The sequence below is a fragment of the Melospiza melodia genome, chromosome 16, assembly GCF_035770615.1.
Source record: "Melospiza melodia melodia isolate bMelMel2 chromosome 16, bMelMel2.pri, whole genome shotgun sequence".
In the NCBI taxonomy this organism is placed as follows: domain Eukaryota; kingdom Metazoa; phylum Chordata; class Aves; order Passeriformes; family Passerellidae; genus Melospiza; species Melospiza melodia.
In genome coordinates this window covers 8,415,457-8,440,453 of record NC_086209.1, presented here as the reverse complement: position 1 = coordinate 8,440,453, position 24,997 = coordinate 8,415,457, and the positions used below count along the sequence as shown (strand labels likewise).

The 24,997-nt window shown below is 50.0% G+C and overlaps 1 protein-coding gene across 2 annotated transcripts; it reads right to left on the bottom strand.

The window, feature by feature from the left end:
* Positions 1–465: 465 nt before the first annotated feature.
* Positions 466–22,299, bottom strand: HMGB3 (high mobility group box 3). Of its 2 annotated transcripts, none has more exons than XM_063170523.1 (5): positions 22,276–22,299; positions 3,764–3,920; positions 3,120–3,259; positions 2,442–2,616; positions 466–1,963 (listed from the first exon to the last, which is right to left on the bottom strand). In XM_063170523.1, the coding sequence occupies exons 2-5, from the start codon at positions 3,911–3,913 to the stop codon at positions 1,820–1,822; spliced, it is 609 nt and encodes a 202-aa protein (XP_063026593.1). In that variant the 5' UTR covers positions 3,914–3,920; positions 22,276–22,299; the 3' UTR covers positions 466–1,819. The 2 variants fall into 2 exon arrangements, with proteins under 2 accessions (XP_063026593.1, XP_063026594.1); XM_063170524.1 differs by lacking the exon at positions 22,276–22,299 and adding an exon at positions 6,648–6,753.
* Between the last annotated feature and the right edge of the window lie 2,698 nt (positions 22,300–24,997).

The window sequence follows — 24,997 nt, the reverse complement described above, 5'->3', positions numbered from 1 at the left end:
GACACAACAGCCCACAGCTTTGCCTTGCTGCTAATGCAAGTGCTCTCACACCCCCATCTACTCCCCACCACGCAAGCACGGACTGCCAGAGCCAGCCAGGAAGGAATTCAGGGTACTGTGGGCTCCTGTAGCTTTCCCAACTCGTGCTGTTCCCATGCTAAGAAAAACCAAGGCGAAAGTCACTAATTAGAGACCAGGAATTACCGTTCAACCACCACAAAACACCCCCAGCTTGGATCTGGAAAGAAGGCAAGACTGTGACACAGCCAGCTGGTGACCAGAGGGGAAAGGGACCTGTTGCTCCCCCAGCCCAGGTGACAGCCCCAGCTCCTGCTGAACCCTGTGTCACCAGAGAAAGGACACAGCAAGTACCTGTGCCACGCTCCTACTGCAGCAGGGAGTCACAGAGGCACCTGGCTCCTGCCACGAAACAAGAGGCTAGAAAAAACCACAAGTCTGAAACAGTTGAACACAGGACAAAAAAGGCACATTTTAATATGTACAGCAATGCATTTGGGCTATAAATTTACCCAACACAACTGAAAAAAAAAATCCAAACTATGCTTTTATACTTATTCCATGGTGTCAGCCTCATTCCTAGCCACCTACCTTTCTCTGCATCTCTGAATGCTGCTATATACACACACAAACAAACAATTACGTCATGAATGTTCATTTAGGCTCCCAAGTTCAAGTAATAAAGTTCAAACTTGCATAGCATCTTATGCCACTCAGCCATAAACAGTTACGATTGCATATTAGCTGGAGCAGCCATCTCTTTCAATCAGCCAGTTTTGGCTGGCCACCATTTTTTAAATTTTTTTTTTTATTTTTTTTAATCCTTGAGTCAGAATGTTTCCTAAGTCACCAGCCCTGAGGGATGCCACAGACTTCAAAATGAACCTCTTGCTGTTGTTAAGATCCTCTTAAACCAGAAATTTAGAGTGTTGTCAAGAACAGTTTTAAAAATGTAATACTGTTTATTTTGCTTCAAAAACATTTCAGCATTCTAAACATACAAAAAAAACAGAACGTTGCAAATTTGTTTAAGTACAGAGTGTTTTTGAACTTCAGTTGCTGCACTGGCTCTTCACTTAGTTGACGATGAAGAGATGTCTACAGTTTCAGTTTAAAAACTACCGCACTTAACTAAAAAAACCCATACACTTCTCATGCCAGCTGAACCCCCTTCCACAACTAAGAATGGCAGCAGAATGCTATTTCACTATATACAGAAAGACAACTTTAAGCTAAATGGACGCCCACTGTAGTGTAAATAGATCTACCCTCACAGTGCATGCTTTGGGCCATGGCACCCCGGGGAACGAACAGCCTCTCCAAGTCATCACTGCTCCTCTAAGGCATCATCACTCTAAGCATGTACCACAAGAATCTGTCTAGTTTTTACAAACTATAGATATGTACAGTTTATAACCCAGGATTTTCTAGCCAATAACCATATAGTAACACCACCTTACAAATTAAAAAAATGCTTGAAACATTTTTAAATGCTTTGTTACACCAACAGCAAAGTGCACAGAGTTAGGAGAACACTAGAGCGCCTTTTCATTTTAAAAATGTTTGGAAATATGTACAACTTTGATACAGTTTCAGGGTGCTCACTACACCCATGGCCACTTCATGTAAACCAGTTACAATTTCTAGAGCACTTTTAGAAACTACAACGCGATCGGAATCCAATTTTTTTTTTTAATTAAGCCTAATAAGGGCAAGAGACACCATCTCAAATAAGAGGTGCTTCATTTATGGTGTTTCCCCTACTCTATGGTATTCACATGGAGACAAGTATTGTACAGTTTTATTCATCATCATCATCTTCATCCTCCTCTTCTTCATCCTCCTCCTCCTCTTCGTCTTCTTCCTCTACCTTTTTCCGAGCAGCTTTGGTCGCTGCTCCCTTTGCGCCATCAAACTTTCCTTTAGACTTGTAGTCTGCAACATCCTGCAAAGTCAAGGGGATGTCTTAATTTGCTCTAAGCAGCAAACACACACAGCATTTGTACAGCAGCAGGTGTTAGGGTAAAGGGACTGGGCTGCCCAGGTGCACCCCAGGGGGACACAGCTATGCAGACACCTCAGCATGCTCATGAACCATGGAGGTCTGGAGCCCTGCACCATGGCCATTTCTCTGAGGAGGAGAAGAGAAGCCAGCCTCTCAAAGTTTCCTGATAATGGGACAAAGCTCCAGTGCAGCACAGCAGACCCCTTCTGAAGCACCAAGAGCAGCCCCTGCTGCACATCACTGGGGAAAGCTCCCCCTCCTCGCTGAAATTTGCCTGTGGATCTCCATCCTGCTCTGCCCCAATCTGTGCAAAGCTCAGCTGTAACTATGCTGGGGCCAACTGGGCTGGGCCTATGTTACAAAAGCACAGCAAGAGAAGAGCTGGTACAGAGGAGGCACAAGTGACAACTCTCCTTACCTTCTCGTACTTCTCCTTCAGTTTAGCTGCCTTATTATTGTAAGGCTGCTTTTCACCATCACTGAGGTTGTTCCACATTTCGCCCAGTTTCTTCGCTACATCCCCAATAGATATGCCAGGGTTTGTGGACTTGATCTTGGGGCGAAACTCTGAACAGAAGAGGAAGAAGCCAGACCTTGGGAAGAAACAGCAGAGGACAGTCAGCATTTGCAGCAGCATCCCTTCCTCCATCCCTCCCCCACAGCACTGACACATGCAGAGCACACAGAGCACACAGAGCAGAAACTTTCCTTTAACTTACAAAATCAAGCTTAAACGTGCTTTGATTTTACTGAGGCTCAGACCGGCAGCCTCCTTCATTCAATGCTCTTTATTGTTTTGCATCCCCTCACCCAATTTCATCTTAGATACACAAGTCTCACTGTGACTCAGCCACTTGTGTCTTCCTATGAGACACTCCAATCACTATGAGTTTAAGAGCACCAAGTATTGACAGTTTGTGTCAGTACATGCTCAAAACCACAAGCTGCCTAGAAAGTTTACAAGACAGTATCACTACCAGTCCTGCTATACCAACACTGTGTCCCCCATCTACCTCCTTCCTGGAAACCCATGTTACATACAGGGTGTGAAAATGAACCAAAACATTTATGCATTTCATGTCTCAAAGTTACTTACGGTGGTCGTTTAGGGGCATTGGGGTCCTTCTTCTTCTTGCCACCCTTAGCTGGTCCATAGTCCTTCATTTCTCTATCATATCGTACCTTATCAGCCTTTGCCATTTCATCAAATTTAGCCTTTTCCTTGCTTGACATAGTCTAAAAAACCAAAACATGAGACAGCAAACTTGCGATTACCCAACTGTTCAATAGCTGGCAAACTTTATGTAAACAAGCCAACACATATCAACTCAATAGGGGAGTTTCAGAATTTGTTTGTTTTTTTAACTGGACTGTCCTGTACGGGAAAGCACAGCCACCACAGACACACTCAGCAACAAGGAAGCAACAGAAATGAGACAAGCACAGTCAGTCCTCCTTAGGACACACACCTGGAAGGAAGCAGCTGCTGAAGGGCATTGCTTGGGAATCGTGAAAAATGCCCAACTCTAGCAGAAGCATGGAAATGGGCAGATACACAAGGCTTAAAATGCCACACAGTATTGCCACAGGCTCCAGCAGCACCTGATCAATGGCCAGGTCAGCTTGCCAAGAACAGCACACAGACCAAAACAGCACCAACTCCCTTCATGTTCAGACACACACACATCATCCTAGCAGATACTGTAAGAGGTCCCTTCAGGAAGTCACAAATTAAGGTACCTTCCACCTCTCTGAGCACTTCTTGGAAAACTCTGCAAAGTTGACTGGAACCTCTGGGTTCTTTTTCTTATGTTCCTCACGGCACGTCTGCACAAAAAAGGCATAGGCAGACATCTTGCCCTTGGGCTTCTTCGGATCACCTTTAGCCATCTTGACTCTGTAGGGACAGAGGAAAAAATAACACATAAATGATATTTAGATGAATGCACACACCAATATATGCATACACATATGGTGTGCATATATTTATATACACACACACCCCCTCATCATCTTCTGACATGATGTCCCATCAGAAACACGCCCCTTTCTTTCCCTTGACACCTCTTACCATCCCCAATACAGAGACTTAAATTATTCTCCCTTGATACTTGGGTTGTAGACAAGCCAAGAGAAACCAGTCAGTGGATTTAAGTGTTACATTAATATATATTTACATCATGCCCAAAGACTGGAGACAGACTATTAAATATACATACTTCTACCTATTAAGCCTAATATATGAACTAATATAAAGTATCTGTTTAAGTTGGCTACCACACTGGGGCTGGAGTGGCATGCACAGTGCCAGGCAGTGACTGATCCCTTCAGGAGCTGCAGTGTGTGTCTCAGCAGCTGCTGTCCAGGTAAGCAGGCAGGACAAATTAGTTGCCCCGAAAAAATGCAATAATCTTTTATGTATAAAAAGGGCACAAACACAGGCTGACTATAACCACAATAGGACCCGTGGAGCTCTGCAAGGTGAGTTGTGCTTGCTCTTGCTCCACCAAGTGACACATGTTTGAGGCATAGTGGTCAGCGCAAAGATGCAATCGGCAAGTTACTGAAACGACGGTGCTAACTTTTGGGCTCCATTTCTTTTCCTGCTTCCGTGTAAAATTTTCCCCTCTTAATAAAAAATATCATAAGCCCGCAACAGTATTTTCTATTTACAGCTTCTAAGTCAATTAAAAATTTAATTTTTATTAGCACAGCGTTAATATTTAATTGCGCCCATTAACCCGCCAGGTGCAGCCCAAGTGGCCGTGAGCCGCCCTGCCCGCTCCGGCCGCTGCCGGGACAGCGCTGCCCCCGCGGGGGCGGAAAACGCGCGGCGGTGCCGGGGCCGGGGCGCGGAGCCGGCCCCGCTCCGAAGTTGGGGGCGAGCGGCCCGCGGCGGCCGGTCCGGTCCGGTCCGGTCCAGCCCGGCCCCGCTCCGCGCCCCTCCCGCATCTGCGCCCCCCCAAGGTCACGGCGGCGGCCGCGCTCCGCGGCGCGGGCACCTGCGGCGGGGCCGGGGCCGGCGGGGGCAGCGGCGGCTCCGCCAGACGCCAATAATTCATCTTCCATTTTGTGAAACGCCTCCTGATGAAAGAAAGTGCCCCTGAAATGCGGTGGGGCGGCGGGCGGGGGGCGCCGGGGGGCCGGGCGGCGGCCGGGGGCGCGGGGCGCCGGGCCGGCCCCGGGCGGCCGGGGCAAGCGGCAGCGGGAGCGGCGGCGGCCGCGCTCCGCGCCCAGGGCCGGCCCCGCTCGCTAAGATGGCTTCTCCCGGCGCCGCCGCCGCCGCGCCGCCGAACAAAGCCGCGTTCCCCCTCCGCCGCGCTCGGCCCCCCGCGCCCGCCGCCCCCGGCAGCCGGCCCCGCCAAAACGCCGCCCCCGCCGCCGAGGGGCTCCCCGCTGGCCCCCCGGCGGGCGGCGGGGGCGTCGGGGCCGGGGCGCGGGCGGGAGCCCCCCCCCCCGGCCCCTGCCTAGCGCAGCGCTCTCTAACAAAGGCTCCCGTGCAGCCATTACCGCCGCCGCTACGCTCCTCCGCGCTGCCAGAAAAAGAGTGCGGGGAGCCCCGGGGCGGCCCCCCAGCGCCCGGCCGAGGACACGGGAAGGTGGGGGGAGAGGAGCCGGGGCGAAAGCGAAAGGTTTGAGCCCCCGGCGGGGTACGGGGAAAGAGATTTTCCCGGCCGCGACCCCCCTCCCTATCCCTGTGCCGCTCACACGTCTTTCTTCCCTTCGCCGGGGCTCTCCAGCGCCAGCCATATTAATGCCCACAGCACGGGCGGCGCGGCGCGGGGAAAAGGCGATGCGGGGCCCCGCCGCGGGCGCAGCCCCACCAGAGACACCTTCTCGGGCAGGGGAAGAGCGGCGGAGGCAGAAGCGAAGGGATCGGGGGAGTTTGGAGGCGGCGGCGGCGAGAAAAAAACTGCTTGGCCGGGACCGCCGGGCGCAGCGCGCAGGGTTTATCCCTGTCAGATGCTAAAGCGACAGCCATATTAATGCAGAATAAACAGCGGGCACGGCACTGCGCACGGCCGACAACTTTCCCACCGCCACCAGCCCCACCGAGCCCACCCTGGGAAAGGGGCACATAAAAGCCGAGGGCGCCGCGCGTTTTGCCGTGCGACATTAGGAGGCGGCAGAGAAAAATCCCTGCCCATGCGGGGGAGAAGAGGAGTTAGTCCCGGTGTAGTTGCTGCACCAGCCATATTACTCTCGGCGGCACGGGAGCCCAGCGCGGAGCTACGGGGCTGCACCGGGGGCAGGTGGCCCCTCGGCGGCGGGGGGAGCTCCCGCCGGGGCAGGGCAGGACCACGGGGGACAAACGCTGCGCCTCGCCCGCTGCCCACCGCCCCGCCAGCTGCGCACAGCATCTGCCCCGGCACCGCCGATCCCCGCCAGAGCGGCAAAACAAAGTTTTGGGCGAATTTCCCGATTTCTCTCTAATTAGAAAAAAATAAAAAATCAAAAACTCGGAGGAAAGAAGAAACGGAACGCAACACTGAAAAATAAAAAAAAAAAAAAAAGAGGAAAAAAAAAGCATGCTGGGGCGGGCAGGACAGACGGACGAAGGCGCGGGGGCAGGGCGGGGAGGGGGCAGCCGCCCCCCGAAAAGTTGCGGCGGGGCTGCACGTACCTGTATTGTTCGCGGTAGTGTGGACAGGAGCGGAGCGCAGGGCACGACGCGGGGCTCGGCGCGGCTCAGCCTCGCGTTGGCTGCCTACGAGAGCGGCCTGATTGGCTGCGGGGCTCTGCCGTTTAAAACAACCTCCTCGCCCGCTCATTGGCGCGGCGCCTCATGAATATTAAGCGCGGCCGCGCGGCGGTTGGCCGGCGCGGGTGAGGTCATTCATTCAAAAAGAGCGCCCGCCGGGGGGACCGCGCCGCGCGGCCAGCGCGTGCCGGGGCGCGGGAGGGGCGCGCGCCCCGCGGAGCCCCCGCCTCGTGTGGCGGAGCGGGGAACCCCGGGAAGCGCTCGAGAAAACGGGAAACTGAGCGGGGACCCCCGGGGAAATGGGAAACCGAGCGGGATCCCGGGGAACACGGAAACTGAGTGGGACCCCCGGGGAACACGGAAACCGAGCGGGGACCCCCGGGAAACCGGGCACCGCGGGGCTCCGGCTGTGACAGCCCCGGGCCGGCCCCGCTGCCAGCGGCACGGGACGAGGGGCAGCCCCGGCAGCGCTCCCGGGAGCCCCGGCCGGCAGCAGCCCCGTTATTGCCGCTTTCTGCCCTGAAGCCCTAAGTGCGGCTCCGGTTGCAGTGCGAAGCCGGCTACTACTGCGCGTAGTGGAACCGAGCCCAAAATAAACTCTGCTGACAGTCCCAACTCACAACGGGTGGAGAAGGAACTACAGAGCAACAAACTGCGTGTTTGTGTGGGGAGGAACAGGGTTTTACCCGCTCGTTCATCAAATAAAGAATCCATTTGAATTACTAGTTCTTACACACTTCTACAGTTTGTTTGGTATTAACTTTCCAGGATTTGCGTGTTGTTAAAGAGGCTGGTTGCATACAAGGAAATCTGCTAAGTACGCCCTGCTGACTGAAACCAGCCCAGCGTGACTCTAGGGCTGCTTTGGCTCTCTGCAAAGAGCTGTTTCCTATAGGGCGGCTGCCAAATGGTTAAACTGGTATTCGTGGCTGACCACAATTGTTGGTTGGCTCGGAAAAAAGAGCTGTTATTTTTAAGGATGGAGCGGTGAGACTCAGCAACCACCCCGTGCTGTTGCGGGCTGTTGGTAACTGCCGCCCCGCTGTGATAGCCAGAAGAAACAGTTGCCCTCTTTGGGGAACCGATAGCGAAAAGGAGCCTCCACCCTGGGCTGAGGCGCTGGCAGGCAGCAGGGCTCACCAGATACCGCCCTGTGGAAGCCTTGTGGCTGTAACAACACACGGCCACAGGTTGCCTTTGCCGGGAGAGATCAAAACAGCGCGGCTGAGGAGGCACACCAGCGTGCCAGCCTGCTGCTGACAGAGTAAGCACGCACAATTTCACCCGGGCTTTTACCAGAGTCCTGCCTGGATTCTCCCTCAGGGTACATCTCTAGCAAGCACCCAATCCAACTGTTGGCCCATGTACATTAAATACTTACAGAGACCTTACAGCCATGCCTTTGGGCTTTTCAAATATGATAAAATCAGTCTTACTAGCCTCTTGCCCTATTTCTGCCTTCTCAAACCAAAAGTATAAAACGAGGGGTTCGTTCATAAACATTAATGAGGTTACCTGAGGGACTGTATTCTGTAGCATCATCATAAAATAAGACAAGCAATACTACTGCAGGAAAATCTCTTTGTAGCTGACAAACATCCCTTTCACCTATTTTTAGGGATACTTTCAAGTGTTCCAAACTAGTTGAATAATTAAGGCTTTTTTCTTGGCTCTTGAGTCGCGCAATTTTTTTATTCTGGAGCACTTTGTTCCTCAAACCACAGTCTCACCTCCAGAGCACACCAAGCAGAGAGCATTCCTGAGGGGATGGACAGGCAGCTCAGGGGATGGAGCTGGCTTAGGAGAGGCACCTGGCATTGACCATGCTGTCCCACAGTCATCTCCAGAGCATCCCCCCGAGTTCCCATCAGCCAGAGGAAACATCCCCTAAGACACTTGTTCTAGGAGGGCCAGGAAAGTTTTGACAGCTGGCCAAGGGGCAAAGGAGATATTTTGGTAGCTGAGAGACAGCTGGCTTGCAGGTTTTGTCCTAGCACTTGCAGCATGCTTTTGAAAGGAGAGGAGGGCTGAGTAGCAAATGGGTGAACATAACTCCCAGAGGGAAAGCTTCTACTCACCCCCAGGAGTGCCACTGCTGCAATTCTCCTGTGCTGCCCTCAGCTCCACACACTGCACCTGTGTCCGGGCCCTTTCCTGCTGTGCTCCAAGTAAACCACACAGAAAGCTGGCTGAGCAAATCCAACCCTTTACAGCAACCTCTTTCAGCCCATGCAGCTCACTTCTCTCCTGGCCCTTCTGGAGACAAGGCAGCTCACTAACCCAGCAAAAAGGGAACAAACCCCAAAATTCTACCTCCTTTTATGCTGGGTTAGTGGACTGAACCAGTGTAGCAAGGAGTGAGGTGACTACCAGAGCCAAGGCAAAGAAAGGAGTGTGCAAAAGGATACACACAGCAGCAGAGACACTCCCAAGTGTGGGTTTGGTAAAGTTTAGGGAGTTTTGGGGTTGTTTTGGTGGGGTTTTTTTAATATTACATATTACCATGTATTTAACTGTAAGAAGCATGAGAAAAAAAACACAAAGAAACTTTAGGATGCCTGGCTTTTGGCATAGCAGGCAGCAATGATTGCACTGATGCTAGGAGAGCTCAATACACATTCTGTTCCTTCCCTTCAGAAAGTCCTGACCTGATCCCCACCAGGCAGGATTTTGTTTGCAAACACATTTTCAAGCAACTGTCAGCCTTACCCTACATCCCACAGCAGGGACCCAGGTCAGTCACCCTTGAATATAAGGTCTGAGGCCTAAAATGTTGGCCCAGGTCTCATAGCAAGCAGAGAGCTTCCAATACTTGCAGTACTTGTTGCTGAGAAGATGGATGGCAAAGACTGTCCCAGGCAGATCACAAACACTGGAGGCTCCTGGCCCACGTACTCCACGTTGGTGCTGCCCAAGAAACAGCAGAGATACAAGCAGCTGGGTCCATGCTCTTACCTGCCAAGATGAACCAGTCCCTTCTCTTCCACTGGAGATGATGGAACAAGGAGGCAGCTGTGAAAAAACCTGGAGCCACTGAGGACCCCTCCAACACATCAAGAGACTACATAAACATACCTTAAATTCAGAAAAGTCATCCACAAATGAAATTACCTTCTTCTGTTCCATGTAATTGCCTGAAGTCTGTAGTAAGTTCATATAATACTCAGCCAACAGTCACATCTCATCTGGACATCAGTGACAGCTTGGTGGGATTGGCCTTCTGACAGCTCTGTCCATCTTCTGTGGTGCCAGAGGGCAGCAAATGAAGGCCCACGGTGTACTTAAGCTATTCGGAAATAAAAGTGCTGAAAAGCACCAGAGCTGTAAGTGAGCTTTGTGATCAGCTCCACAGCTCATCCAGCCATTCTCACACTGTCCCTTCACTCTCTCATTCCCATTGGTGAGACCATGGATGCCTTGGAAGGGTCATGGAGGACAACAATTGTATGCTAAAGATTAATCCCCAACACCTTTAACAACCTTCCCAGTACGAATCCAGATTGTCTTGATGTAGGAAGTCGGCCTGACATTAACCTGTGCCCGAGCTTTTGCTGGTTGCACTGTGCCCCACCTGGGATGATTTCAGCCAAAGAGTTGATGTGATGTCTTTACTGGGCTTGTCCAATATTGGTCAGAGCACGTTGTGCTTGCTGTGTTGGACATCTTCCTCATGGGCAGCATCACCTACTAGTAGCCAGGAAGACGCTGGTGTGACTTCACACATTGAAATTGTAAAGCATCTCAGTGAATTGGAAGTACACCACTCACAGAAAAATTATTTGGCCCTTCAATACAATGATATCCCCAAAATGAGCTATTGTACTGAAAAGCTTCGCAAACATACACCATAATTTCCAGGAGGAATAAAATTTGCCTGGTTCTCATTTTGGAGGGGCAGCTCAAATACGCAGTGCATTGTCAAAGCAGTTCCCTTACTGAGGGACTTCTTGGGCTCAGATTTGGCAGCATTTCTGGGAATAGCCAGAAATATCCTCTGGTCTGTAGCGTGCATGCTTGGTTATGTGCTATTTCAGCCCATCAGCCTTCATTTTTCAGCGCTGATACCTGAATTTCCACCTTTTTTATCTAAAAGCTGATGCAGGTATCAGAAAGTTTGCAGGGGCAAAGAAAGTTTGCAGGGGCAAAGAGTTGCAATGAGGCATTGGATACCAATACAGCGTCAGTCCATTTGCTCTTTACCCACCTTTGTAAAGTGTTGAGCCCATGATTGTGATGTTAAATCAGAAGCACCTATGCTGTTGTGCTCCTCACCATGGCACTGGGGAGCTTATTCAAGGCAAGGAGTAGAGCAGCCTTCAAGAAATCTCACAGGAAAGCTGTCTGCAGTCCTCCTGAGATAAGAATTAATTTTCTGAGGCCTTCTAGGCCACAGAATGCCATGGGTCACAGAAAAAATTAGAAGTGTCCCACATGATTTCCACACATGGATTTTCTGATGCCCACAACCTGAGGCTGAATTCCAAAGAAGAAACACACTTGCTGTTCACAGGGTGAGGAAGTTCCAGAAAACCCGTGTGAAAAACACTCAGCTCTCTCAGGCATGCAGCTTGGTTCCCATGAGATGCTGCTTCCAGCAACCTGGACATCCAATGTCAGCACACCAAAGGTGTGCTCACCAGAAACAGAAACACCACATCAGGGACACCCCCTCTGTCACCAGGGTTTAGCTGCAAGGCAGGGCCAGCACAGGGCACCCTCCACAGCCCTTCCTGAGGATGGTCACAGACAGCTGAGCTCCCTCTCAGCACCCTGTGAGTCTGTCCTGGCCTGGGCACAGCCGTCCCAGCACATCAGCAGAGCTACCAAAGCACCCTGCCCTCGGCCAGTCCTTCCATTGTGGTCACTGGGCTGCAGTTCCAGCAGGATAATTACAACCGCACTTGGCCTTCCACTTCTGTCTTCATTGCATCTCTTCAACTCTCGGGCAAAACCCTCCAGTGGAAACTTGACCCGAATGAAAAGGCTGATATAAATACATCCGTGGGGTTCTGCCAGCAATTAGGAGTAAGGATGGGGGGAAAAATCCCTCCTAGGAATCTAACAAAGCCAGGAAACCTTTTTAAGCAGAACCAGCCTATCAGAGTGACAGAGTTGACATTTAAGGTTGGATGGACAATAGCGACATGAAAAGTGTTAAATGACCTGTTTATCTCCCCAGCATATTCATTAGGCTAGTTAGGGGACTATTTCAAAAGCCTTCAGTGGGGACCTGGCTTCTCCCACCACTGACCTTCTGTGCTAACATGCAATGGAGATGAAGAGGCTCAATTAACCCTTCTCTAACTGGTATAGTCAAAAGCTGATTGAAGAGGTTTCATTTGCAAGTCCAAGCTTTTTATTTTATTTTTAAACCAAGAGTGTAACTTCAGTAAAATGAGAAGGAATCCCTCCATGTAAAACCCTCCCAGGCTTACAACACTTGGGATTTCCACACATGGATTTTCTGATGCCCACAGCCTGAGGCTGAATTCCAAGTCCTTTAACTATAATAAAATATTTGTAATTGCTCACTGGGATCCCAGCCAGTTAGAATATTTCCTCTTTAACCTATGAAACAAAAAGAATTATCTTAAATACACGCTGAAAGTAGAAAATAAAATTAGCAATGGTGTTTAAGGAGCTTGGCAGCATGCAAGTTCACAGAGACAGAGGTTAATCTGTTCCCAATTCAACTATGAGAAACCTTATGTTCCAACAATTAAAATATTAGTCTAAATGACCAGGTGACCCCCCCCCCAAATTCCCTGATGGGGTGGCACAGCCTGTTATCCCCTGTAGCCATATCCCATTAAGCTGACACCTCTGCAGGAGCAGGATACACTCTCAGTTGCACACACAAAATTAATTATTGTCAAATGCACTTCATGGGGACTGAGGTGAGAAATACAAGTTAGAATAATTGACAGTCATGCTAGGCAGCAGTTCAAAACCTCCTTGCAGTCTAACCACAGGCAAGATAAACAGAAACTCACAGTTACCTTCGCAGGTGGCTCCCCCTGTGTCTTGTCATATTGTCCTCATTCCTCTGGGGGATTTTCCCTTCCTTTTCTTTCTCCTCTCCCTGTTTGTGCTTCTCTTCACACCTTGGCCCTGGCTGTTTCCCAGCACACGCTGCCAGGATGCCCAGGGGGTGGCAGGCAGGCAATTTGCCCCTGCACACCTGCTCCACGAGATGTGCCACGGAGCACAGCACCTCCCACACTCCCAGACTGCTGCAAGTGGTGTGTCCCTGCATTCCTGGCTTGTCTCTGCTCCCTCATCTAACACATCCTCCTGCCACAACACTCCTTCTTCAGGCGTCTCCTTCCATGCTCAGCTACCACAGGGCCATCTGCTTTCATCATGTATTTTCTTTTTAAAGATGCACTATCCCAAGCCTTGTAAAGCCTAAGCAACCTGGCATGAGAGCAATGAGCAACATTCAGCTTCAGAGGGGTCTTTCTGCTTCTGCTTCACATGCACAGAACTACACAAAAAAAACCCCAAAACAAAAAAAAAAAAAAACACCCCAAAAACCCAAACTAACAAAAACAAACAAACAAACAAATCCACACACACAAAAAAAGGCATTTAATGAATGCAAAAAAGAAAAAAAAAAAAAAGAAAAGCACATTTACCTACCTACCCCACCAAGCCAAAAACCAAAAGTAGAAAGACAGGACCACTGGAAACAACCTCTGCAAATTTCCCATAGCCTTCAGAGAAGGTGGAATCGAGATGCAATTTTAAAGGAGAAGACTGTGTTTCCCTTGCACTTTAATTGGCAAGTAATCAAGACCACATTCAATGCAACACAAGTCCTTGCAATCACGCTGTGACAGCAGACCAAGAAACTCTATTAAGGATCCAATGCAATTACAACCCACCAGCAGTCCAGCAAAGGGCTGGATATAAAGGGAGGCATGACCCCACATTAGAGAGGAGTCAGTGATGATACAGCTGAGGTGTAGTTCAGGCACCACGGATGTGACACTGAGCGAAGCAATCAGAACGTCTGGGGCTGGAACAGGAAAGCTGCACTGGGTACTTATTTCTGGACTCACATCACTAAGTAACTGCTCCCAAAGCCAGGAATACCTGCTGCCACCCCACACCCAGCAGAATCTGCACTCCAGTGTGCATCCCTTCCTCTCTGGCCATCCTGCCACTGTGCACAGCCCCAAACAGGACCATGGCAGCACACAGCATACTGACAACATGATGCTCCAAAAGCACTCACATTCAGATGAATGGAAGAGGAGAATGTTCTCCAATAAGCATAATCTTGGTGCTACTCCATCTCACACGTGTCTGAATGAAGCTTTGAGTCTGGCCATGGTTTCCAACTTATCAAGATAAGCTCTTGTCTGCAGTGTCACAGTGAGACAGGGAGTGACGAACAAAATCCTTGGCTAGAGAGAAGGAAAGATGAGTTCTCTCCACAGGAGCTGTGAACTGAGGGCTTGGTCCCTCCCCACCCTGTCAGGCTGCCCAGCAATCAGCTGCAGGGCTGCCCTGCACAGTCCAGCCTCTCCAGCTGGCAGCTGAGCCAGGCTGAAGGTCTGGGTGCAGGAAATACAGGGAACACTGGGGGATTCCAGCTGGTGGGGAAACACACTGCTAGCACAACAGGCCTTTAGGAAGGGTGAAACATCTAATTCTCAGAAAAGACATATACAGCATAGGTGCTGCAAAGGTGGAGGGGAAAGCAGCTTTTCTTGATCTATCACCTGCTACACTGCTGGCACTTCAGATCTCCAAAACTGACTGTAAAGCTAGGAAAAGAATACAGTTCCCATGCCTATAGGTGCAGGAGAAGCAAAGGAAAAAAGGTGAATTGAAGTTATAAGTGTTTACAGTTTAGGGGAATATTTAATTGTTTGTAAAAAAACCCATGGGGGTGACATGAACAGGATAAGTGTTACCTTCAAAGGGTCAAGTGGACCTTCAGTTAAAATAGGAAGGTGAAAAACTGGCTCGGAACCCCTTAAGCTTTCCCCACTCTTCCCCATGACCTCTCTGTCCCCTATACTTTTTTTTTTCCTCTTCTTATAAATCTGTTCAGAAAATATTGTTTCCTTTTTGGTATCAGTTTTGTGCCATCACTTCACCATAGCAACAGACAGCAAACAGCAGTTCCAGCAAGTGAAGTTGCTGGCTTGCTCAGGTAGGCTCTCCTGCTGCAGCAGCCCTGAGTGACTCCCTGCTTTTGGAAAAACAATCACTTGCAGGTTTATTTCCACTAAAAGAGAACACACACAATTAACTAAATGCCACCAATTAAACTATCAATGAGGCAGGGATATTTTCAGTACTGCACCTGTATACAGCTACACTGTGACTGCAGCACACCAGGCTGATTTTAGAGTAACCACCCCAAGTTCTGGACACAGACAGGGCCACAAGCCCCCAGGTGCCATCCTGGGCAGTTCCCCTGCCCACAGCTCTGCGCTGGCACTGGGCACACGGCCAGCAAGGCACCAGGGGCTGGGGGGAGCTTTGTGAGAGATCCAAACCCAGCTGCCTCCCAAGCAGTGCCCGGCGGGGAGAAGGGATCTGAGCCGGGACACTGCAGCAAACACTGAAGCACACGAGGCTCAAAGAGGCTCAAACCCGATCCTGGAGCATGCAGGTGTTTTGGCAGGTCAGCAGGAACATAAAGAGGTCAACAGGATGATGGAGGAGAGGAAGGGAAGTTTTACAAGGCACAGTTGGGATGTGCATGACTATCTCTACATCACTGAAAAGCACAGGAAAGTCACAAACTGTGACAAGGTACCTAACTCAGGTTGCTACCAACAAGTGCTTACACTGATCCTTGATGATGATGAAGGAACAATTGTTCTGGGGAGAAATTAAATAATAAAGGCTGCAGATTTCTGTCAAGTGCTCCTGAATTCTTCTTGCTTTACATTCATTGGACATCAGTTTTTTTTAACATATTTGATTCCTGTTTTGCTTTGGAGTGCAGGAACATTACAGTGAATGAATAAAAAAATAGATTTGAAATATATATTGAAAATGCTTTGAAAAATATACTGAAAATGTTTTTTAAATTGTTTCATTTATGCATATTCCTTTTAGAGACATACATATGTATACAAGATACATTAAGAATCGCTTTAAAGGAAGATGAACTTCCCCCCAAAAACTGTGCTATTTAAATTTTCTTTTAGGTTTGTTAACCCATTTTTAGGTTTAAAAGACATTGTCTATTGAGATTGGGGAGTGTGTTGTATATCTATAATTAACTTTTCTATTAACTACAACTTCTCATATCAAGACAAGTGTTGGATAAAATTCCTCCAAATATCTCAGCTGTCTGCTTTTCCCCAACTAAAAGTAGATGCTTTTCAAAGAAAAACAGCCTCAATGACAAAAGAAAGACAAACATATTGAAAATATTAAAACAAAATAAAAATTAAAAAATCTGCCAAACTTCCTTCCCAGTATCATGAGTGACAACACACTTCCAGGATATCAACAGCAGCCTAGTGTGGCATTTAAGAACATCCAAATAACTTAGACCCTGCACAGCCCCTGCTGTTCTTTGATTTATAAATTAGTGTCCAAATCCTGACCTCCAGATACAAAATCCCACTGAATTCACTAGAATTTCACAGATGAAGTTCAGGACAGAAATCGGCTTTGAGCTGCTTAAATTTAATTGGCCCATACTATGTTTGTTGTTGGGAGATGATTTTTTTCCCACCACTACACAAACTGGGAAGATAAAAATTTAGTAACTAAAAATGTTTTCCAATATCCTACTTTCCTAAGGGGAAAAAAAATATAATTACATGTAAATGGCAGAGTTATTGATCTTACAGTGAACATGGTAACTGTGGTGTCTGGGTTGTCTTGTATTCTTTCTGTCCTTCCATCAGCTCACTTGTTTTCCACGTGGCTGCTCGTGTACTTACAATTGTGTCTGGTTATCATATGCTGAACATGATTGTTCTGCACACAGATTTATTCCCAGCATGAAAATGATTTGAAAATGGGTGGAAGAGAGAAACACAGCCATCATTTGAGAAACTCACACAGCAGAGTGCTCAAGGGCTTCCTTTCAGATTTGCCTTCCATACCAAGAAAAGGCATTGTTGCAATGACAAGTGTGCTACAATAGGAAAATCACATGGGATGCAAAATTAAAATCTCAGTCACAGGTGCAAATCAAGGCAGGAGGGGAGTGCATACACAGAACTGCTCTCTTCTCCCTGCTCTAGGCAAAACTGGCAGTGCCCTGTCCCTGCAGAGGCGACTCTGGGAGGTGCCCAGTGCCCAGGGCAGGGCAGTGGAGCACCCCCAGCACTGCGTCCATCCGTGGCTCTGCTCAGGGCCCTGCTCCCCAGTCTCCAGTCAGCCCCAGTGCCCCGAGCTCCCCAGCCTGGGTCCTGCTCCTCTCCATCTCCATCTGCCCCTCTGCCAGCTCCGGGCATTGCTCAGGGAGGCTGAGCCACAGCAGGGGCAGCCAGGGGGACAGGGCACAGCTCCAGCCCCAGCTGAGAGCTCCCAGCACAGCCAGGCCCCGAGCCCACCAAAGGAGCTGGGCACTCTCTGCTGCCTGTTCCACAGCAGCAGGGCTCTGCAGCACGGCCACTGGGACTCTGTGCTGTCAGGGCTTCTTCAGGGCAGCACAGGGGGCACCTACACTCAGCCAGTGATTTGAATCACACCTGTGACAATTTAAGTCACACTTGTCAAGATCCACATAGAAATCAGGTGGGATTTCCCCATGCACAGATGATTCTGCATTTCTGAATGGCAGATTATGCTCCTCAAGTTCCTCTACTTCCAGCTACGAAGAATTTCTTCCTTCTTGTAGCAATTCTGGACAACAACCCCCACTACTACTTACCCTCTTTGAATAATCACACCCTTACAGTACCTCTCACAGCCTAATGTTTTACAATGAAATCTGAGAAGCTCTGAATAATCCTAATAGCAGTTAGGCAGCAGCACTCGCACAATTATGATATAAAAGGTAAGTGTGCTCCCACCAGCTCTCCATTTAAATTTATAGTGATTGGTTCCATACAGTAACATGGTAAATGAAAAACATCCCCCAGCCTTCATTTAAGAGGTTTATAGTAAATAAAAAAATGCTGAGGGTTGTGTGTTGGCATCCAGCCTGGCAGCTCCAGTGCAGGAAGGGGATTCAGGCTCCTTTTCCTAGGCACACACAAAGTGCTGGGTGATGCAGGGCTCTGCTCCACCAGCACTGTGGCTGCAGCAAAGCCTGAGCAAGGCAGGCTGCTGGTCCTAAGGAACCTTCTCTGCCAGCCTAGGCTGGGAGGGCAGAGGCAGAAATCACCTGTGCTCTCCTGCCACTGCTTTCCAGAGACACTCCAGCATCTCTGCAGGGTTGGTGATGAAGCATTTCCCAGCCACGAGGCAGAAGGGAGTTCCCTGATTAATTCAGTACACAGTGCCCTGATCACACTGAACAAGGGCTGGCAACTGTCAGATGTGTCAAGTGCTGACTAAATTTTTTTTACAAGGAACACGGACCTGGAAGATTTTTAAACCTTCTCCAGAGACTAAAGACTGCTCTGTTGTTCTGAGCTCAGACTGCAGGGAAAACAGGTCTTCACTCTGGAGAATTTAATTTCAGTACCTTCACTAGTACCTTCAGAAAATGCAACTTGGGTCTGACCCTGACTCTTACAATTAACTTGCACAAGATCCTGTGCACGTTAATTAGAAGAAAGGTGTAATTCTGCTACATAAAGCCGAGCACCTGGGGGATCCTCAACCCCATCCTGCTACAAAGTAGATCACTCCTGGGTGAAAACACCGAGGCACCTGCTGCTCTGTGCTCCTTCTGGCTGAGGCCACCCCCGCAGGTCCCCTCTGCCCTCACACAGACCCACGCCTCAGCCCTGGAATGAGGACAGCCAGCACAGCCACACGGGAGAAGTGCCCATGGCTGCTCCCCTCAGAGCAGCTCCTGCAGCCCAGACAATCAGTACAGCATGCACCAGAGAGGCTTTCCTCATCTTCACACTCCCAACATCACCTGTGCATCGATTCTATGGTGCCCAAAACTTCCTTCCTTACCATGAGCCTGCATTGCTTCCCCCGGTGAGGAAGGGCAGATCCTTCAGGCTTTCATACCTTCACCAAGCTGTTTCCACAGCAGTGCTCCACACCTTGCACTGCTGCAGTGTCCTGGAACTTTTTCCCTCATGTTCCTCTCCATCCATTTCATCCTTAAAATAAATAAATGAGAGAAGGCATTGCTGGCTGAGCCTCAGCCCCACACAGCCCACCCTGCTGACAGTCCCTGCTGGAGACTCCTGTCCCCACAACTGCTGGACACCCTGACCTGGCTCCATCACCCTGCTTCAGCCTTCCCCATTGCACACCCACATAAGGGATATTGCCTGCCTCTGATTTGCTGGGATTTCACACCAAGAAATGAATGCCAGTGTTTGTGTGCAGGGTGAAAGCCACCAGCTGTGCAACATCCACTGTCAGACGGCAGCTCCTGGCCCAGCTGGCTGTGGCTGGCATCCACCTTGCAATCCCTCGTTATTACATCCCAGGGCTCACCCTGTGCTTAAGGAAGTTCTCTCCTCCCTACACAGCAGAACACACCAGTTTGTGTTTCCCTGGGAAGTCAGTGGTGAGGGAAGGGTTGTGCCAAACTGACCCAGTGAATCCCTGAGGAGGAGAAAGGACTGTGCCCCCTTCCCCAGCTCCAGCAGCGTGTTCCTGGGCTGCCCTGCACATCTGCTGAGCCAGGGCAAAACCAGACACTGCAGAGCTGGGATTGATGTCACCAGGGCGAGGCACTGCTGGGGAGGGCCCTCCCTGCTGCAGGAGAAACACTCCTGCACACTCCTCTCTGTGTGCTCACACATCCTGCCCCGGGGATCACAGCACGGCTGCAGGCAAAGCCTGCTAGAGATTGTCACCTCTGCTACGAGATTGTCACCTCTGCTACGAGATTGTCACCTCTGCTACGAGATTGTTCACCTCTTCTCCTCAGACTCTGGCAGTGCCCAGAAGTCCCAGGGCTTGTGGCTACTGTGCCACCCTAGGAAGGGCTTGGGCATCCCTGACCTTCACACAGTACCCCTCAATCCCTGTGCTCTGGAGCAGCACAGGCAGCTCTGCCTTTCAGGAGCACTCCAGCAGAGCTGGCAGCCAGCTCGCCTGCAGGAAGAGTTAACTGGGTGGAAGGAGGCAGAGGAATAAAAGGCCTTCCTTTCTCTGTTTGTCAGGCAACAGGTCACACATGCTTGCAGACAGATCCCAAAGCCTGTCTCTACTCTCACATTTCCTCTCTTCCTTTCTCTGACGCTTTCCTGACATATCTTCTTGTGCACTTTGCTCAGCTTTTGAAGTAACACTCCTCCCTGCTTGTTCTCCTTCCCACTCCTTGTCACTGAAGTCCTGCTGCTGTCATCACACTCCCATCAGACTTCTCCTTTCAACTGTGCGTTTCCACGCTGTCTCTCCCAACTGTCACACACGCTTCTGGTTCAAACATCTGTTCCTCCCCCTCCCAGGGAAGTTGCTCCAAAAACAAGCTGCTTTCTGTCTGAATGGCAGGGAGGAGAGCTTTGGTTGTACATGTGGCACCACAGGACCACGGTGCTGCCAAGGGAAAGGCTCCTCTTGGATTTGGCCACATCAGTCCCCAGGGCTGCAGGCTTAGGGCCTCCTTATTGTGCCAGGAAGGAGAGTGGGGAGCCTGATCCTGCACCTCACAGCCTGGGGCTCAGGGCTCAGCCTCTGCTCTGCAGGAAAGCAGAGGAAGGGGATGCTTGCTGCCCTGCACAGAGGGAAGGTCTGCATGATCACTCTGCCCAGGCAAGAATGGCTCAGCCCAGGGGGGTCCAAGAGGCCAGCAAGGAACTGACAGGTTACAGGGGCATTGTGGCTGCCCTGTGCCCAAGAGCTGGTGCTGCCTGCTGATTTCAAAGGTCCTGTGTCACTACAGTGAGTCCCAGGGCAGTTCCAAACTCAGAGTGGGGCTAACCCAGGCAGCATGGCCAGCAGGGTGTCCTGCACAGCCTGCCAGTCCGTGGGGCTCAGAGGCAGAGCACATCCCCAGCCCTGTGCAGAGGCCACAGCAGCCCCACTGCTGCACACCCAGCCCCACTGACACCCTCAGGAAAGAGAACAAGTGGCCTCTGGCCTGCTGCTTGCTCTGTCCCTATGTGCTGGCTGCAGGCAAGGCCCCAAATCAGGTGTCAGAACTTAGAGAAGAAGGTTCAGAGAGGCTTTATCAGCATTGCTAAGTTCTGCCCATTGTGAAGCAAGAGAAATGTAGTTTCTATTCTATTCCCTTTTCAGCTGCTTATAAGTTTTTCAAACATACTCCTATTCAGGGTGAAATGTTCAGTGCTTGGTCTCAGATCAGAGATGATTTCTTTTATTTTCCCCTACAGGAACTGTGAGCAAAATACTAAATGGAGTAGATTTGGAGTTTGGGGAGCATGAGCAATCAGATATTTCCCCCTTGTTCCCTCTGATACCATATGTTCCAGTTGGAAATTTTACACTTGCAGACTGGTAACTCGTAAATGGTGGAGATGATAGACTTCAAATGTTCTCATTGAGAGGCAGAAAACAAACCCAGATTTAACAAAATAATTGGTTCAATACTGTTAAGATGAGTTTAAAGAATTCTGATAATGCTTTCCCCTTCCGTCATGTCCCAGGAGACACAAGTACACACATTTTATTTCAGTCTCTGTGCTATAATTTTAAGGATAGCTGACAAGAGGTGGTCTTTGTTAAGATGTATCTATTTGCTTTGAAATCCAAAGAAGTTCAGCATTTCCAGGCTGCCAGAAATCACAGACTTATTATTTAAGGAACTTTTGAGCTTTGCTGTCAAGCCCATCAGAAGTCTGTACACTGCACAGCTCCCATTCAATGCATTTTTGTGCTCATTTACAAACTCTGCAGTGGAATTGCTTGAAGCTTTATTCCCCTCAGCTTGAAACTCACTTAAAACTAAAGCCAGGGAACCCCAGTGTTCTTGCAAAGGCATGTTTGGAAACCCAGCCTTACAGAAGGCTATATTGACACCTATATTGTCAGCTACGTCACTTAAAACATCACAGTCTATCTAGCTGATTTTTTTACTTCAAAGTCAGGCCTGCAAACCCCAGGTGAGCTTTGGACAACCTGTTAATGCCCTGCATGTTGGTATAAATGCAGAAGTTACCAGGCAGACAATCAGCTTTGAGCACTGAGGGTTCCTGCTCACCAGTGCCCTGCCATGATCAGACCCATGCCTGCAGTACACCAGAGATGGTTATTTACTTTATCTTTTCCAGGGCCAGGTTCACTAAGAGGGGCAATACTCCTGTTTCCCTCTGCACAGCACAGATGTCCTTTTGTGTCTGGGCAGACACTGCCCAGCCCATCCCCACTCCATCCCTGCTCCCACCAGCTGAGAGAGGCACCACTGACAGCTCACATGTATTTAACAACTTGGGCAGCACCAAGACATCCCAGCACATTGTGGCACAATGAAACAGAACACAAAAATCACCCTGTTTGAGCTGGAACTCACCACACTCACCAGGGCTGGCAGGCCATCCAGGAGGCAGGTGATGGCTCCCTTCCAGTCCCACTGACCAAAGTGACCCAGCAGCCACCTGGAACACAGCAAGAGATGGAATCTCTGGCAAGCAGCTCCCAGCCCATTCTCTGCCTCCACAGCATCTGGCACCAGCTACTTTCACCCCAAGCCCCTGATCTCCCAGATAGGTATGGACCTTAATGATTCATGATTGTTACATGAGTCCCACCTGCAGGCAGGGAGGCTCCACACCACCCTGCAAAGGTTATGGGATAGCAGGGGCTCCCCTCCCCAGCCCCTCCTGGGAGATACTTCCTTACACCAGTCTCACAGCATGGCAATTCTATTAAGTGCCATGGAATTAATCATGATTTATGCCAGATGAAAGGAGAGAATAACCTGTATCCTCACCTCCTGTACCACTGCTACTGCTCTAATCTTGTTCATACTTCCAAGTGCTTCCTTCCAGGCAGGTTGTTAGAATTACTTTGTGCCTGTACCCTTAAGCTCTGGTCATTCTTTGCTGTAATTCCTTGCTGTGGCTCCTGGAAAGGTGTTTTTCTCCCTCCACTCCCCACAATAAATGAGTTTGTCACTTGAAATATACTGCCAATGTGTTACGTGTCCCACAGTGTTTGTGGTTATATCAGAAGTGTTTGTTTATAGCACCATAATTCAGCAATATCTTGATTACAGGAGAGATGGTGTTGTAACTCACTGTGGCTTGAGAGAATATTATTTTTCTTTTCCTTTAATATAAAATGTTGATTTTCAGTCAATACAACGAAAGAAAAAGGTGCAGTTGTTGCCCTAGTAACCAGCTGCCTTGTAAACCATGAGATGGTAGGAGCACAAGGTGTTAATTGTTCCAAGTGCTGCTTGTGGTCAAGGGTACCAGCTAGAATGGGAGAGATCACAAGAAACATCTGGGAAGATAAAGTCAGCTGGTGTGTGGTTGGAGAAAGCCTAGCGGGTGAAGTGAGAAGTTCCACTGCCACAGAGGGGCAGGACGAGTGGAATTGTGGCCTCGTGTGAGAGAGTCCCTGAGTGGAGCCTGCAAGAGCACAGCACACCCTGGGAGCTCCATGGGTTTTCCCAGGCACACTGAGGGCTCAGCACTCCATCACCACAGGCAGCAGCTCTCCCTGACAATGCCATTCCCTTCTCCTGACCAAACCCATCTGCTCTGTGTCCTGGTGTCTTGCTATGCTCTGCTCCACCGGGTTCCTCCCTTCAGCATGAATTTAGGCTTGTCCTTCCCCCCACACACCTACCTGGGTTGCAGCACACCTCCCTGCCCTGCTGAGCAGGTCCTGCTCTTTGCATGGCACAGCTCAGCACCAGCATCTCCCTGTGCGATCCTGCCGTGCTCATCCTGGCTCTGCTGATGGCCAGGAGTGAGCACAGAGCATCTGTGCCTCTGTTCCAGCCCTGTGTGAGCACAGCCCCCAATTCCAGGGGGTTTTGTGCTGGGAGGCAGCACCAGGAGGACTCTGTCTGCAAGGGAGGGAAAGAGAGAAGGGCTGCATGGGGGCTTCCCTGCCGTGTCCGCTCCCTCAGACCAGAGCAAGCTGGCGAGCAGCAGCTCCACAGCATCTGCCACCTTCCCCTCTCTGCCCTGCCCAGCCCTTGCCACCTGGAGAGCAAACAGCAATACTGTCAGGTCCGGGGGGAGCTTTCCCGCTTTGCAGCAATTTACCATGTCTGAATGCCCACCGAACCTGCCAGCATGTACATTCCCCTAGGAAAAAAAGATAGGGAGCGCAGGAAACACGGAGTATTTGCAGGATAAACCCCTCCCAGGGGCAGGGTTATGCTAAGCAGGAGCCTCTGCCCCAGCATGGGACGTGGATTACAGCTACACACAGCAACATATGGAGAGGAGGGCTCATGTCCTGCAGAGAAAAAGGATGCGACACCAGGATTTTTCCCCCTTGGACTCCATTGTCCAGGGATGTGTTCCTGATGTCTCATTAACTTCTGGGGGGCAGTTTTTCCCCCTGTTGCTTTTATTTACTAGCTCTTGGTGTTTGTACTTTGCAATAAAGGCATTGCAGTGAGCCATGCCACAAAGCCCTGAGTGCAATCTAATGACATATCACACTGGGGATGAAGCCTACATTTCAGCAGAGGCTTATTTTCTTCCTCTTGCTTCCCCTGGTCCAGCTGGCCATGACAATGCAGCCACCTTCCTCTCAGCACAGCCTGATGCAGACCTCTGCTGCTGATCAGGGATGGGATTGCTGCCATTCATCCTTTACACTAAGAAAACACAGTCTGAGTGAATAAAGCTGAGAAACCATGAATTTTTCCAAGCAGAGAGTGCCTGGGCAGCACTTCAGATAGCAAAGCTGCATTTTAACTGGGATCTGTGGGAAAGGCTGAAAAATAAAGATGAATGAGTTTGGTTGGGTAATTAGATAATAAAATTGAAGGCTCTGGAGTTTAGCCCAGAAATATAACCCAGTGTATGTGGCTGGCCAGCCTGCTCACTCTCCTGCTGCTGGCAGCACTGTCTTACCCCAGCAAGGAGACCTGTCCTTCAGAGTCCCAGCACAGAAATGCATTTGTGTAGCACAGGATCTGTGGCACAGGACAATCCTGCCCTCTGCCAGACTGCCAGCAGCTGGATTTGCTCCCCACAGGTGCTGCAGGACTCAAAGCTGGCTTCCCAAACGGAGAGGGGAGTTGGGCACTGGAACAGGCTCCTCATGGTCACAGC

Excerpts from the sequence above, each read along its gene's own strand:
- HMGB3 (XM_063170523.1), bottom strand. The coding sequence starts at position 3,913 with ATGGCTAAAGGTGATCCGAAGAAGCCCAAGGGCAAGATGTCTGCCTAT. Across the intron at positions 3,260-3,763 it reads AGTGCTCAGAGAGGTGGAAG|ACTATGTCAAGCAAGGAAAA; the intron begins GTACCTTAATTT and ends TTGGTTTTTTAG. Across the intron at positions 2,617-3,119 it reads AATGCCCCTAAACGACCACC|GTCTGGCTTCTTCCTCTTCT; the intron begins GTAAGTAACTTT and ends TTTCTTCCCAAG.